General features: G+C 44.3%; 1 protein-coding gene across 2 annotated transcripts in view; it reads left to right on the top strand.

Moving 5' to 3' along the window:
• Positions 1-15,769, top strand: part of ADA2 (adenosine deaminase 2) — a 51,300-nt gene that overhangs the window by 13,394 nt on the left and 22,137 nt on the right. The window contains exons 1-2 of one of the 2 annotated variants that reach the window (XM_029954139.1): positions 10,553-10,635; positions 14,308-14,637. In XM_029954139.1, the coding sequence (XP_029809999.1) occupies positions 14,316-14,637 (322 nt within the window). In that variant the 5' untranslated portion in view covers positions 10,553-10,635; positions 14,308-14,315. Of the gene's footprint in view, positions 1-10,552; positions 10,636-14,307; positions 14,638-15,769 lie in introns of those variants that run through there. The other variant, XM_029954140.1, reaches the window with a different exon arrangement.

Here is a 15,769-nt window from a genome sequence, read left to right as displayed (position 1 = left end):
TGGAAATACACAAATACCAAGTTATAAACTGAACACATACTGCGGAAGATAAAGAAAAGGGTATTAGGAAGAGTGTAACAGAGGAAATAAATTTAGGTTGCAGAGTGTTCACTGAAAGCTTCCTTGAGGAAAAGCATTTACACTGTGACCTGAAGGATGAACAGCAGTTGGCCTGGTAGAGGAGTTAAGAGGCCATTCCAGGCAAAGGGAATCACACTTGAAAACTCTTAGAGTGCAAGGGTTCACTGCCTATGAAATGCTACAAGGAGGTTGGCTAGTGGCCAAAAGGGAGCAAGTGGGGAGAGAGGGTGGAGAGATAGTCCCAGGACCAGATAAAACATGGCCCAGTAGGTCAAGAAAAGGATTTTGGATTTTACCCTTAGTGTAGTGGGTTTTCAGCAGGAAGGAACATGAGGGACGTGCTGAGATTTTGTGCTTTTAGATCAAGACAATAAGTAGCAAAAAGTGGAAGCTATTGACGTAGAGCAGATGAGAGATGTTAGGGCCTCGTGCTGGGGCTGTGATGGTGGAGGAAGATGTGGATGACAAGACTTATGCAGGGGGCCAGGCAAGGTCTGGAGAAGGTTTGATGTGGGAGATGTGGATGGTATCAGCCAACTCCTCATCTTCTATAAGGGGGATCAGGTTTCTGACAGAGGCAATTGAGTGGATGAAGGTGCCACTTAATGAAGAAGGGAAAATTGGAAGAGGATCTGGCTTTGTGAGGAGAGGAGGTAAAAAAGTAAAAGTTGAGCAAAGTTGAGTCTGAGATATCAGAGTTTGCTCAGTTTCTGTGTCACAGTATCAAGAGATACATGGACTGAAGGGCTTCTCTCTATAGGTTCCCTTTCAGTGTTTGCATCCCAACAAAAGGGACAACAAAAACAAATAATTAGGGGAGCCTGGGTGGCTCAATCTGTTAAGCGTCTGACTCTTGATTTCAGCTCAGGTCATGATCTCACAGTTGGTGAGATCGAGCCCTGCATCAGGCTCTGCACAGGCAGCTTGGAGTCCGCTTGAGATTCTTTCTCTGCCCCTCTCCTGCTCATGCTATCTGTGTCTCTCTCAAAATAAATAAAAATTTTAAAAAGTCTTTACTGAGTACCTACTATGATCCAGCTCTTTGCAAGGCACTGGGAATTCAGCAAGGAGCAAGGGAACAGGGAAGGAAGATGAATAAGTCCTGGGGAACTAAAACATAGCGGGTGACTATAGTTAACAACACTGTAGCATATACTTCAAAGTTGTGAAGAGGTAAATCTTGGGTATTGTCACCACACACACACACACACACACACGTAATTATGTGAAGTGATGGATGTGTTAACTAACTTTATTATAGTGATTATTTCACAATACATACATACATATATCAAATCATCATGTTGTACAACTTAAACTTTCAAATATCCCATGTCAGTTATATCTCAATAGAACTGGAAAAAAGTACTTTTAGAAAAAGTTAACACAGAAGGCGGTAGAACAGAGGGGTGGAGAGCATGGCCCTTGGAGTCTGTCTGCTCGGTGTAACATTTTACTGATTCTGGGCTGTACTTCTGAATCTGTAAAATGGGCAGATTCCCCACCCCACAGAGTTGTCGAGGACCACATGAGACAATGCTGATAACGCATTGGAGCGTAGTGTCTTGCACATAGTAATTGCTAAATGAATGTTAACAATTTTTGAAAATGTATTTGCTAAGTGTTGCAGTCTGACAGAGAAGGTAGACACTGAGCAAATAATTTCAAGGGTATGACAAAAGGTTGGATCCCTCAGTCTTTTCAGAGTTTGCCTTTTAGAAACAAGAAATGGCTCCTCCGTAGGAGCTCTCCAGTCCTTGGCTAGTGAGCATCTGTTGAGCTCCGCTGGGATGTAATGTTTGTGGCTTTTTGTGGTTTGTGTTTGACACCACTCACCTCTCTCCTCCACAAGGTCACTTCACTGGCAGACCCGGCAGCCTGAAAAACAGGAAGAAGGCAGTCTGACTGGGGCCATGCACTCAGGCCCATTGTTCAAGAGTCAGAGGGTTCCACGGGGCTGACACCTGCCCTGCAGCCCCCACACCAGCCATGCTGTTCTCCCCAGAGGCAGTGCTCTCCAAGCCTTTCAGCTGAATCATTTAGCATCTCCCTCCATATCCCTAATAATTGTTTACACCGCTATTCTCCATTTATTTTAAGGCACTGGCTGCAGGCTTCCTTCGTTAGAAGATTTAGGTGTCTCTCAGCTCTCCCCCTCTACTTGGACCACCACACCCACATTTTCCTATCTCTCCATCATCCCCATGTATTTATATGATTTTGTTAGTTCTGTGTTCGGTGCTGTATTAGTAATCATGTATGGACGCTGCAGAGCTATGTAGTTCACAATGGCTACTTTTTCCTTTTTGGCACAATCTATTTAATGGAATTAGTAATTGCTTTTTGTTTGTTTTATTTAGTTTTCAATATCTTTCCCCCTTATTCATCCTCCAATTCTCTTCTTGGAAACTCTTAATACAATCAAACATATTAGATATTCTACTAATGTCCCTGACAAAATACTTCCCCAGAGGCTCTTTGACCAGCTCCAGCTGCTCGACAACCAGCTGCCCCCAGGGATGTAGCACCGCTCGGCCCCGCTCCAGATCGTTCTTTATGAAGCTCTGTCCCTTTCTTTTCTTTCTTTTTTTTTTCTTTTCAGTTTTTTTTTTTTAACATTTATTTATTTTTGATAGGCAGAGAGAGACAGATCAAGAGCAGCGGAGGGGCAGAAAAAGAGGGATACATAGGATCCGAAGCAGGCTTCAGGCTCCGAGCTGTCAGCACAGAACCTGATGCGGGGCTCAAACCCACAAACTGTGAAATCATGACCTGAGCTGAAATCAGACGCCCAACCGACAGTCACCCAGGTGCCCCCAAACTCTGTCCTTTTCTTGTGTTGGGTGCTCTGTTTCCTGGATCCCTTGAATTCCTTCCTTCTGGTTCACCCTCTTGTTATAGATGATTTGGATTCACTTTGTCTGCAGTGTTCCACAACCTCACTGTGACAGCCTTGGTGTGGTTCATTGTCATCTGTTTGGTGGGCTTCCCAGGACCCTTTCAGCCTGGACTCATATGTCATTCTGTTCTAAGATATTTTCTTGAATGGTTTCTTTGGTTTTTCTCTACTCTGTTTTCTCTTTCTACAACATGCAGTTTTCAAACATTTGATTTTTTCAGCTGTTTTTTCTTTAAAAAAAATCTTTTCCCTTCAATCTTCTTTTTTTTTTTTTTTTTGTCTTTTTGTTCTATCTTCTGGAAGATGTTAACTTTATCATTCAATTTTTCTCTAGTTTTTAATTTTTACTCTCCTTCATTTTTGCCAAGTTATTTTTTTTTTTAATTTATTTTGAGAGAGAGAGAAGAGAAGAGAGACAGAGAGAATGAGCAGGGGAGGGGCAGAGAGAGAGGACAGAGGATCCTGAGCAGGCTCTGTGCTGACAGCAAGAGAGCCTGATGTGGGGCTCAAACTCACTAACTGTGAGATCATGACCTGAGCCGAAGTCAGATGCTTAACTGACTGAGCCACACAGGTGCCCTGTTATTTTTCACCCATTGACTATCCCTTTGTTATAGCATCCTGTTCTTGTTTCATGGGTACAATACCTTCTTTTATTTTTCTGACACTAATAACATTAGATGAAGTTTTCTTTGCTTTCTTCCAAGATACTTTTTGCCCTGTCATAAAACAGATTCCTCAAGTGTAGTGGTTCCTGGATATCTGCCTCTTTTTAAAAGTGAGCTAATGCTATAAGCCCTGTGTATGTGGGGCAGGGGTGGTTGTTGGCCACATCTATAAGGTGATCTGTAAATCCTTATCAGTGTCTTCAGGGCTATTCTTGGGGGCTGGTGAAAGCCCCAGGGAAGACTTTTCCCTTTTCTTCACAGTGGGTATGAAGTTGGTTGCTGATGTCTGAGAGACTAGTAGTGCTGGGAGCCATTTCTGAAGTAAGGCAAGTTTGCAAGTCCTCCCACCATCAGATGGCAACTGGCATCTTCACCCACTCAACCCCCACTCAAGTTCTGCTTGAGCACCGACCCTCAAGGCACCTGACTGACTGATATCACGAGTGACTTGCCTTCTTATGCTAAAAATATGTGAATTGTGCCTTATGAAAAAAACTTATTATAGGAGTTTCTTCTTTTGTGATTATAGGAGCAAATATTACATTTCCTGAAAAAACCTGTTTTTCTTCCCCTGGAAAACAGGCTATTGACCCCTGCTTACAAAGAACTAATTCTTGCCTTTGCTATGCTAAAACAATTGCCTTGTATTTAAATGCTAAAATACCTTCTCCATGTGATAAACCTCTAGTCACCTACTTCAATCACTATTAATAAGTATTATGCATGAGTCTTCTACCAATCTATGTTCTGGGAAATTTTTACATGCCAAAGAATTTGTCATCACAAATCATTGTCTAAGGCAATTGCTATTTCTGTTTTGTACCCTATACATTTTTTCAATAAAGAAAGCTGACTCTCTGGTCAGTGCAGAGATGCCTGCCTGTTGAGCAGAAAGAAGCCTAGGCTCTCTCACTCCCTTTCGCCAACACTGTCCATCCTTCAGAGGACCCTGGACCTGCTGGAGCTGGACTCCGGCACAGTAGGGAAAAAAAGCCTGTTCAGTGCGCAAGATTTCAATGTTATCTTCATTTCCAACATGGCACACTTTCCCTAACTAGGCCAGAAACTGTTTTACTCTTCCCCCAAAACAAATCTGCAGTCCTCTACTGGAGAGTACAGGAAGGATGTCTCTGGCTCTAGTTGGTTGATTTTGTCCTGTGTTTAAATGGTCTAGTTTGGGGGCCTGGCTGGCTCCGTCAGTGGAGTGTGACTCTTGATCTTGGGGTCATGGGTTCAAGCCCCATGTTGGGTGTAGAGATTACTTAAAAAATATCTTAAAAAAAAAAAGTTCTAGTTTGCATGACTTTTTTCCTAGGCATTCCTTTAAAAGGTTTCCAGGGGTGTCTGTGTGGCTCAGTCGGTTGGGCATCCAACTTTGGCTCAGGTCATGATCTCACAGCTCGTAAATTTGAGACCTGCATTGGGCTCTGTGCCGACAGCTCCGAGCCTGGAGCTGTTTAGGATTCTGTGTCTCCCTCTTTCTCTGCTCATTCCCTGCTCACACACTGCACACTCTCTCTCTCTCTCTGTCTCTCTGTCTCTCAAAAGTTAATAAACATTAATAAAAATGGTTTTCAGTCATTCTTCTATTCCTCCCGTTCTGAATATGCCTTCACCCTACTTCTAGATGTACCCAAGGTTGTTTCTTAGCTGTACTCAGTGCGGTTTAAGATTCTACCTTTTTCTATTAAACATTTTTTTTAATGTTTATTTATTTTTGAGAGAAAGAGAGATGGAATTCGAGCAGGGGAGGGGCAGAGATACTTAACTGACTGAACTACCCAGGTGCCCCGGGGATATGCTTTTTAAAAAAATCTCTTTGGGTCACCTGTGTAGCAGGGTCAGTCAGTTTAGCAACCAACTCTTGATTTCGGTCATGATCTCAAGGTTTGTGAGATGGAGCTCCGTGTAGGGCTCTGTGCTGACAGTACAGACCCTGCTTGGGATTCTCTCTCCCCCTCTCTCTGCCTCTTCCCCATTCTCTCTCTCTCTCTCAAAGTAAATAAATAAGCATTTTATTTGTCTTTTAATTTTTATCTATTTTTAATTTTTTTAATGTTTTATTTATTTTTGACACACACACACACACACACACACACACACACACACACACACACGATGTGAGCAGGGGAGAGTCAGAGAGAGGGCGGGTCAGAGAGAGGGAGAAACAGTATCTGAAGACAGGCTCCAGGCTCTGAGCTAGATATCAGCACAAAGCCTGACGTGGGCTCAAACCCACAACCTCCAGATCATGACCTGAGCCGAAGTCAGACGCTCAACTGACTGAGCCACCCAGGTGCCCCTAATAAGCATTTTAAATAAATAAATAAATAAATAAATAAATAAATAAATAAATCTCTTCAACGTCATTTCAGTGAGGCTTTAGAGAGGAATTAAGGTTAACTTACGTGTTTGGTCTCCCATTTGTAACTGAATGTCATTCCATGCATTTCTGGATATACCCAGACTCATAAGACAAGTTTAGTTATCTGGCTCCTCAGTCCACAGTCAGGGAGGAGTAGCACATTACAGGGAAGATTGCTAGATAAGAGACCCACCAGAAGTCAATGTTAACTGCATGGGTAAGAACAGAAAAACCATGTAAAAAGTATGTATAAGCCCTGCCATTAGGACAGTGTCAGACAGTGTCACAGTAGCATTACAGAATACAGTGATGGTGTTATAGCATACAAGGTCTAGTAGTAAATGTTCATAATGATGTTCTTGACTTATCAATGAAAGGCCAAATTATGTTCATCATGTTCTAAGAAGCCAGAAAAAAGTTTAGAAAGATTTGTATAGGGAACATTATTTATATTGTATAGTTGCAGGGTTACTTTATAGTTTTAGAAATATTTTCACGTGCATATTTAATACACACACCCACTTATTTGGTAAAAAACTTAGTAGGAGGAACATTGTTATTCTCCCCCATCATAGATAAAATCATTAAGCTCGTAGATGTTAAAATTTTTTTTCAAAATCAATCAGCAGTTCCTTGAAAGAGCTAATTTTTCTGCTTTGGCTATTAAAAGCACAAGCTCCAGGTGCCTGGGTGGTTGGGTGTCTGTTTCTTGGTTTTGGCTCAGGTCACAGTCTTGTAGTTCGTGGTTGTGAGCCCACGTTGGGCCCTATGTAGCTAGTACAGAGCCTACTTGGGATTCTGTCTCCCTATCTGCCTCTCTTTCAAAAATAAAGGAATAAACATTAAAAATGAATGAATGAACGAATGAATGAACAAAATGAAAGCACAAGTTCCCAGCATCTGAAAAAATCCTCTTATGTCCGATAATACCAGTTCCTGGGTCCCACTTTTGCTAATTGGGCTCTCCACCCAGGATCTGCCCTTCTGTCTCAAGGGCCACTCTCCAACACCAGTGGCTCCCTGCCACCTTGAAGTCCTGTTTCTTTGCTGACAGGGAAGGCAGCAGGTGGAAACTTTCTGAGGGTGACCTTGGACAAGTGACTTAAGCTGTCTCCAGGACCTCAGTGTACCCACATGTCAGGGAGGGCTAGTAATTGTCCCTGCCTTATAAGACAACTGAAGGATTAAATTAGGAAATATATATAATACACAAGAAGTTTTAGCTTCTATCATTTCATTTCTTTTACTCTGGGGGTCAGAAGACCTTTTTGATTTCTATAAATGTGAAATATCCAGGGGTGCCTGGGTGGCTCAGTCGGTAAGCGTCTGACTTAGGCGCAAGTCATGTCTCACGGTTTGTGAGTTCGAGCGCTGCATTGAGCTCTGTGCTTACAGTGCAGAGCCCAGTTTGAATCTTCTGTCCCCCATCTCTCTCTGCCTCTCTCCTGCTCACAATCTCGTTTTTTCTCTCTCAAAAAAAAAAAAAAACCAACAGTGCTGGATCCAGCACTTCAAACCTTCCACCGTAAGTAACTCTCCTATACTTTGCTGTATGTTACAGGTAGCAATGGCATGTGATTCATGGTATTGATAGGAGAAATGTTTTAATGAAAATGGCTCTCAAATATTTATGGAGCCATAAACCATCTTCAGTTCTGAAAACCTCTCCTGTCTCCGGTTTAGGGTCATGACCCACCTGTCCTTTCAGGCTTCATTCCATTTAGGTGAAGCTTTGTAGTCACTAAAAAATGCTTTGATTCCCTTTTTCTGTCCTATAGATTTTCAGATTCTGAACACAAAGCCAGTTCTGCCTCTGACGGTTGTCCTCAATAAAGCATAAAAAGCAGAGCCCTGTTCCATATTTTATGGTCTCTGTACTTGGCGGAATATTCTTCCAGAATGTCCTCACTGTTGTACACTGCTAAACAGTGCTTACGGTGACACCCCCAAGGAGGCTGATGGCCCCAGCCGGCAGAGCGGTGTGCGGATCCTGCTGGTCAGCCTCCTGGGTCTGACCCTGCTTGCGTTGTTTCTCGTCCTGAGTCCAGGAATGCACTCACCTTTCACCTCCCGCTTTCTTTCTCAAGATCTGTGTCCCCACTCCCCTGGCCCAACCACGTTAGCCTGATATAGTAACTCCAGCCTCAAGGCCCACAGCCTTCCTTCCCCTGGCTCACTGCACTTCCTGACCCAGCTGTGAGCTGGGGTCTCCAGAGCCTTTGCAATGTGAACATTAGGTCTTACCAAAGCTTTTGGAAAGAAAAGTTTTACCTTTTTTTTTTTTTTAGTGTTTATTTATTTTTGAGGGAGAGATAGTGTGAGTTGGGGAGGGGCAGAGAGAGGGGAATGGGATCTGAGGCAGGCTCTGTGCTGACATCTGAGAGCCTGACACAGGGTTTGAACCCATGAACTGTGAGATCATGACCTGAGCTGAAGTTGGATGCTTAACTGAGTCACCCAGTGCCCCAAGAAAAGCTTTATCTTGCTCTGATCTGGTATCCTAAAAAATCTTCTAATGATTTATGTTCAAAATTTGATTTGTGGGGCACTTGGGTGGCTTAGTTGATTAGGTGTCTGATTTAAGCTCTGGTCCTGATCTCGCAGTTCGTGAGTTTGAGCCCTGAGTCGGGCTCTGTGCTGAAAGCTTGGAGCCTGGAACCTCCTTAGGATTCTGTGTCTCCCTCCTCTCTCTGCCACTTGCTGGCTCACATTCTGTCTCTCTCTCAAAAATAAATAAACAAGGGCCCCTGGTTGGCTCAGTTGGTTGAGCGTCCAACTTCAGCTCAGGTCATGATCTTACAGTTTGTGGGTTCGAGCCCTGCAGCAGGCTCTGTGCTGACAGCTTAGAGCCTGGAGCCTGTCTTCGGATTCTGTGTCTCCCTCTCTCTCTGACCCTCCCCTGCTCGCGTTGTCTCTCTCTGAAAAATAAATAAAACATTAGAAAAAATTTTTATTAAAATAAATAATTTTTTTTAATTTGGCAATTTGGCCTCTTACCCTTGTACTTTAGTCAGTTTTGTCTGTCTTTACGACTTGTTTGCTTCTTTTGACTTCGCTGACTTGAACAAGTTAACATTGAACTTGTAATGAGGGAATTCCTAGGTCCTCTCTATTTTCGCTTTGGGATTTCTTGTTGTTTTTGAAACGGACGACCTTTCTACTGTTTGGAGACGATGCCAGGGGCCCCTGAGGTCACAGAAGGTCAGGAGCTGCAGAAGCGGAAGCGCTGGAGGGTTTGTGGGTATCTTTGGGGGCAGACGGCCCGAGGCCGGGGAGCAGAGGGGCCCACGGCAAGTAGGTGGGGCAGGCGTGTGCTGTGGAAGTCCCTGGGACATCTCACATGTCGTATTTAGCTTGACCTGGATGATACGTCACAATAGTTATTTCCAGTCATCGTAATGGCTGGTTCCTTGAGAACTTCCTATAGCGCTTTGCGCAACTCACCCGGCACCCTGCACACATTCCTCATTTAATCCTCACAGTGGACCCCATGCAGTCATTGCTTTTATGACTTCCACTTTCAGATTGGGAAACTGAAGTATAGGGAGTTTAATTTTTTTTTTTTTTGAGAAAGAGAGAGAGAGAGAGAGAGAGAGAGAGAGAGAGAGAGAGAGAGAGAAAACACCAGTGGGGGAGGGGCAGAGAGTGACAGAGAGAGGATCTGAAGCAGGCTCTGCACTGACTACAGAGAGCCCAGTGCAGGGCTCAGACTCACAAATGTGAGATCATGACCTGAGGTGGAGTCGGTTGCTCACTGACTGAGCCACCCAGGTGCCCTTGAGGTATAGAGAGTTTAAATAACAAGGTCAAGGCCACACAGCTACAAATGCCCAGGCCAGGGTGCAGAGCTAGGCCTGACCCTGGCATCTGGGTGTCAGTGCTCCATCCGCTCAGCTCTCCCTCAGGAACCATTGTTCCTCTTGCCTTCGGCGGCTCTCCTTCCCCAGAAGCTCCCGCCTCACCCCTCCCTACTTCCTCAACTGCCCTGCCCGCAGATGCCTTATTTTCTCCCTAAAACGTATACCTTCTATTATATCTACCATTTTACTCGCAGTCCAGTGGGCTGCCACACAGTTCAGTCAGATTTTGAGGAGAGGTATATTTCCCAAAGTTTATGAGCAGAGTTTGGAGTGCTTCTTTGCGGTGCTTGTCTAAACGATGTTCTGGACCCTACCGTGACTCACACACAAACACACATGTATCTTCCCCCTAAACATATATAAGCCCACACACCCACATAAACTCACAGAAACACATAAGAGATGCATATAATTGTCCCACAAAAGCATACATAACCCCCACATGCACACACCCAAAGATGCACACAAAAACCTTCCACAAAATGCACCTGAACACATATAAACACACACATAAATCATCTCACAAGCACATAAGTGCTCACACACACGCAAATCCGTACACGCAGGCCTGTTTGCTGCCTCTGCTCTGTCAGACCCTGTCTTCCTCGCCTCTTTTTGGGGACCCAAGCAACATGAGGCCGGGAGGAAGTGAAACCTGCCCCGACAGGAAGTGAAAACAGGCTGGTGAGCTTTTCTGGTGCTTCGGACACAGCTGTCGGGGGGACTCAGCAAACAGTCTGCAGTCTGTGGAGCTGCTCTGAGGTAACTGGGATGCCTGGGGGTGGGGGTCCACCTCCTGAGGTTACAGTAGGTAGCTGGGAAGCTGGGCCCTTGGGCGGCTCCCCTGGCGGCAGGCCTCCCTGCCCCCCACCTTAGGTGGATCTGTGACTTTCGGTGGGGAGGAAGTGCGTAGCCCTTCTCCGCAACAGGCTTTTGAAAATGGTGTGGGCCCAAGGACACTCAGAGTCACAGATGCACATGGTCCGTTTCCTTGTTCTTACGCTGGGAACAAACTATTTTTTATAGAGTTTTGATGCACCTTTTTTTAAAAGTAAAAGAAACTTTTCATTAGGAGAAAGATGAAGTAAGCGTAGCTGTAATTGTCACAGGGATCATTTCTTCTTATGCTTGAGCAGGCTGAGTAGATGAACTTTTGTCTGTCAGGCCAGGAGAAGTCCCTGGATGTTGGGCCACACAGCTGCTTCTGGGTCCTTGGAGAGGACAGAGTTGGACATTTTGGAACTTAGTGGCCTCTGTTATGTGTCAGTAAGGAGAGAGGGAAAGGGGCTGGGCTGTTGACCTGAAGATGCAGCATGAGATGACTGGGATGGGGACATCAATGTCATCTCCTCCAGCCCTAGAGGTTTCTGCTGTTGGCAAACACTGTATGAAGAGAGAGTCAAGGACTTCATGAAGTTGAGGGGCTTCTTCAAAAGTCCAACTCTGTGATTCGGAGGGTGCAGCCCCTACCGTAGCTGTGGCACTAGGATAATTAGCATCCAGTTCCTTCTTAAAATCCCCTCCTTAAAATGGTCTGATGTACCATTGAATAATTGAATGTTAGCCCTGGAAGAATCTTGGAGATAATGTAGTTCAATGATTAGCAAGCTTTCCATTTTCATCGTATCTCTACCTCTCTTTTTTTTTCCTAAAGCTTTTTTTTTTTTTAACATTTATTTATTTTTATGAGAGAGAGAGAAACAGAACATGAGCAGGGGTGGGGGGGCAGAGAGAGGCACACAGAATCGGAAGCAGGCTCCAGGCTCTGAGCTGCCAGCACAGAGCCCGACGTGAGGCTCGAACCCATGATCTGTGAGATCATGACCTGAGCCGAATTTGGATGCTCAACCGGCTGAGCCGCCCAGGCTCCCCTACATCACTTTACCTTTATCTTTCTTTAAATTAATTTGCTAAAAAAATTTTTTATTCAAACTAAACAGTGATATCATGTATCACTAATGATACATGTATCACACTTTGAGGACCACTGATGTAGTATAATTCACCCTTTTCACAGATGAGAAAAATGAGGCCCATAGACATTAAGCAGTTTGTCCAAGGTCTCATGGTTAAAGATATACTAATTTGGGAGTGATCCTGAGGTCTTCCAATTTATAGTCTTGATTCTTTTCAGGAAACCATATCATACTATGAAGTATGCAGAAGCAATTCCTTTTTTAAAAAATCTATTTATTTCAGTAATCTTTACACCCAACATGGGACTCCAACTCATGACTCTGAGATCAAGAGTTGCACGCTCCTCTGAGGCAGCCAGGCACCCCATGTTTCTTAAATGTAATTCAAATAAATGACCCAGGTAAAGTGCTAACAGTGCCTAGCAGGAGGAGACCCACTAAATGCAAGTTTCTTTCCTTCTGCCCTTCAATCCTTGCTCACTGCCAACCTGGACTGACTTCTTTCTAGAAGCTTTTAGAATCTTTCAATGCTAAAGTTCTGAAATATCAAGATGGTATATCTTGGTGTGGCCGTTGAGTACTTGTCATGCTCTGCTAGGAGCCCAATGAGTCTCAAGCAATCCAGAGAAGCAGCTCTTCCATTCTTGTCTAATTTCTTGTATTATTTATTTACTTTTTTCTCCCACCTATTGTTTTCTATTTCTTTTTCCTTCTGATATGTCTTTATTTGGGTGTTGGATTTCCTGAGCCAATAATCATCTCATTTGTTTCTCTCTTATTTTGTCCTAATTTCTAAAAGATTGTTTCAATTCCATCTTGCAATATTGCTAGTAAATTTTTAAAATTTCAGCTCTTGTTTAAATTTTTAAAATGTTTTTTATTTATTTTTTGAGAGACAGAGAGAGACAGCGTGAGCAGGGGAGGGTCAGAGAGAGAGGGAGATACAGAATCTGAAGTAGGCTCCAGGCTCTGAGCTGTCAGCACAGAGCTCAATGCAGGGCTCAAACCCACGAACTGTGAGATCATGACCTGAGCCGAAGCCGGACGCTCAACCGACTGAGCCACCCAGGCACCCCTCAGCTCTTGTATTTTTAATTTCTAAAAATCTTTCTCAGTCTGTTTCTTTTATTTACTTTATTTTAGAGTGAGAGAGAGAGAGAGCATGAGTTGGGGAGACAGCAGGGGGAGAGAAAGAATCTTAATGATATGGGGCTCAATTCAACAACCCTGGGATCATGACCTGAGCTGAAATCAACCAACTCAGCCACCCAGATGCCTCTATTTTGAAATTTATTTTTATTTGCTTTTTAAGTTTATTTATTTATTTTGAAAGAGAGAGGAATCGAGTTGGGGGAGAGGCAGCGAGAGAGGGAGTTTCCCAAGCAGGTTCCACACTGTCAGCACAGAGCCTGACTTGGGGCTCAAACTCATGAACCATGAGATTATGACCTGAGCCAAAACCAGGAACTGGTCACTTAACCAACTGAGCCACCCACTTTTTTTTAAGGAATCTCTATACCCAACATGAGGCTCAAACTCACAACCCCGAGAGACCAAGAGTTCATGCTCCACCAACTGAGCCAGCCATGTACCCCTCATGCCATTTATTTTTTATAATTCCCTGTAGCTGGGGTGCCTGGGTGCCTTAGCCTGTTCAGCGTCCAACTTCAGCCCAGGTCATGATCTCATGGTTCCTGAGTTCAAGCCCTGTGAACTCTGCTGTGAGCACAGAGCCTGCCCGCCTTTTGATCCTCTGTCTCTCTCTCTGTTCCTACCCATTTCACACATTCTCTCTCAAAATAAATAAGTAAACATTAAAAAAAAATAATTCCCTGTAGCTGTTTTATGGACACAATATCTTTTCGTATCCTTTTAGGATACTAAGTATAGTCCTTTTGAATTTTTCTTTTATTTCCTGCATGGTCTCTGTTTCCTTCTCTGTATGTGTGTGTTTTGTTTGTTTGTTTTGAGTTTCTTTATCACCTTGGAGTCTTTTTTATATGCTTTTTGATCTCTTGCTCTCTGGTTATATTTAAAAGTGGAACACTCAGAGTGCCTGGGTGGCTCAGTCAGTGGAAGCAGTTGACTCTTGATATCAGCTCAGGTCATGATCTCATGGTTCATAGGATCGAGCCCTAGTTTGGGATTTTCTTTCTCTCTCTCTTTCTCTCTCTGTTCCTATCCCATTTGCATTCTCTGTCTCTTGAAATAAATAAACAAACATTTTTTTTAAAAAAGGGAAATACTAAAAACCTGATTGCAATTGTCTTCCTCTATGTGTGAGCAGGGCTTGCTGACTGAAAAGCTTCGCTTTTTCTTAAGAAGGCCTCATGGTGACTTATTATTTGGCAAAGTCCTTCATGTCTGTACTTGGAGGTCTTTCCTCTTGAGTCTCAGAAGTATCCTTCTGTACCCTGCTTCCTGGTAATCTGAGAACAGAGTGATGGAAGGAAAATTAGAGTTTGGCGTTTAAATCTTAGTCCTGTTGGGTTTCCATTTGGGCACGTTCCTCTTCCAGGCGTCCCGATGGCCATGGATGGCCCGTCCGGGCGGCCAGCCCTGCTCTCCCTGCTTCTGGTCATGGCGATGCCTTTCTTCTGCTCAGCCCTAAGCATAGATGAAGCATGGAGACAGCTGTTGATGAGAGAGAAGATGATGCGACTGGGAGGGCAGCTGGTGCTGACCGAAGAGGAGGAGCTGGCCAACAAGAAGCTCATGGCCCTCAAAAAGGCTGAGGTGGCACAGGCCATCAGGACCCAGACGTTCCCTCCCAGCATGCACTTTTTCCAGGCCAAGACCCTCATTGAGAAAAGTGAAGTGTTCAATATCCTGAAGAAGATGCCAAAAGGTAGAGGTTTGGAGATGGTGGTTTGGGGGTGCTGGGAAGGTCGAGGGGACTCAATTCAGAGCTAGTATTGTTATTGAAGCTGTTATGGTTCTAGATGGAGCAGCAAGGGGTGCTTGATTGGCTCAGGTGGTAGAGCATGTGACTCTTGCTCTGAGGGTCAGGAGTTCAAGCCCCACACTGGGCATGAAGCCTACTTAAAAAAATAATAATAGGGGCACCTGGGTGGCTCAGTCTTCTAAACATCCAACTTTGGCTCAGGTCTTGATCTCACAGCTCATAAGTTCGAGCCCCGCATCGGGATATGTGCTGACAGCTCAGAGCCTGGTGCATGCCTCAGATTCTGTTTCCCTTTCTCTCTGCCCCTCCCCCACTCATGCTCTATCTCTCTCTCTCTCTCAAAAGTAAATAAAAATTTAAAGAATTTTAATAAAAAAATAATAAATACATGGAGCAGCAAGAACCCCACTCGGCTCCTCTGCACCTCTGCTCTTGCTTCCCAGACCAGAAAGGGGGTGGTCCAAGGTGGCTGCCACTTCTCCCTGGAAACCCAGAGCCCTGCTTCCAAGGGGATTCTGCCTCAGAGCGACAGTGGGGAGTGGGCGCCGGGCTTCACTGTCTTCCCAGAGCTGACGGGTCCACACATAAGCGAGTATCCTGGCCCTAGGAACTACTGCTCCCTTCACGGCTTTTCCAGCATCTGCTTCCTCTGCCCTGTTTCAGGCTGAGGTACCAGAGTATGATGTGAATGTTACTCTTGGATAAACACACTTCTAGTAGTGTGTGTCTATAGTATATGTGCATTTCTATGAGTCGTAAAATAATTACAATCCTCCACAGGGCAATAGTAGTTTGCAGCTTACAAGGACTTTTCTCTACCTCTTATTTTATAACATTTTGGTTTTTAAAAAAATGTTTATTTTAATTTTGAGAGAGACAGAGAAAGGAAAAAGCAGAGCATGAGCAGAGGAGGGGCAGAGAGAGCAGCAGACAGAGCTGTTAGTGCAGAGCCCGACGCAGGGGGCTCCAACTCACTAGCTCACGTGACCTGAGCCAAAGTTGGACACTAAACCGACTGAGCCATCCAGGTGCCCCTGTATCTCTTTTATTTGGATGTTAAATATGGAGACTGAAA

The sequence above is a fragment of the Suricata suricatta genome, chromosome 10 (genome assembly GCF_006229205.1).
Source record: "Suricata suricatta isolate VVHF042 chromosome 10, meerkat_22Aug2017_6uvM2_HiC, whole genome shotgun sequence".
Taxonomy (NCBI): domain Eukaryota; kingdom Metazoa; phylum Chordata; class Mammalia; order Carnivora; family Herpestidae; genus Suricata; species Suricata suricatta.
Note: the sequence above shows the minus strand (reverse complement) of the source record. Positions and strands in the feature narration are given on the sequence as shown.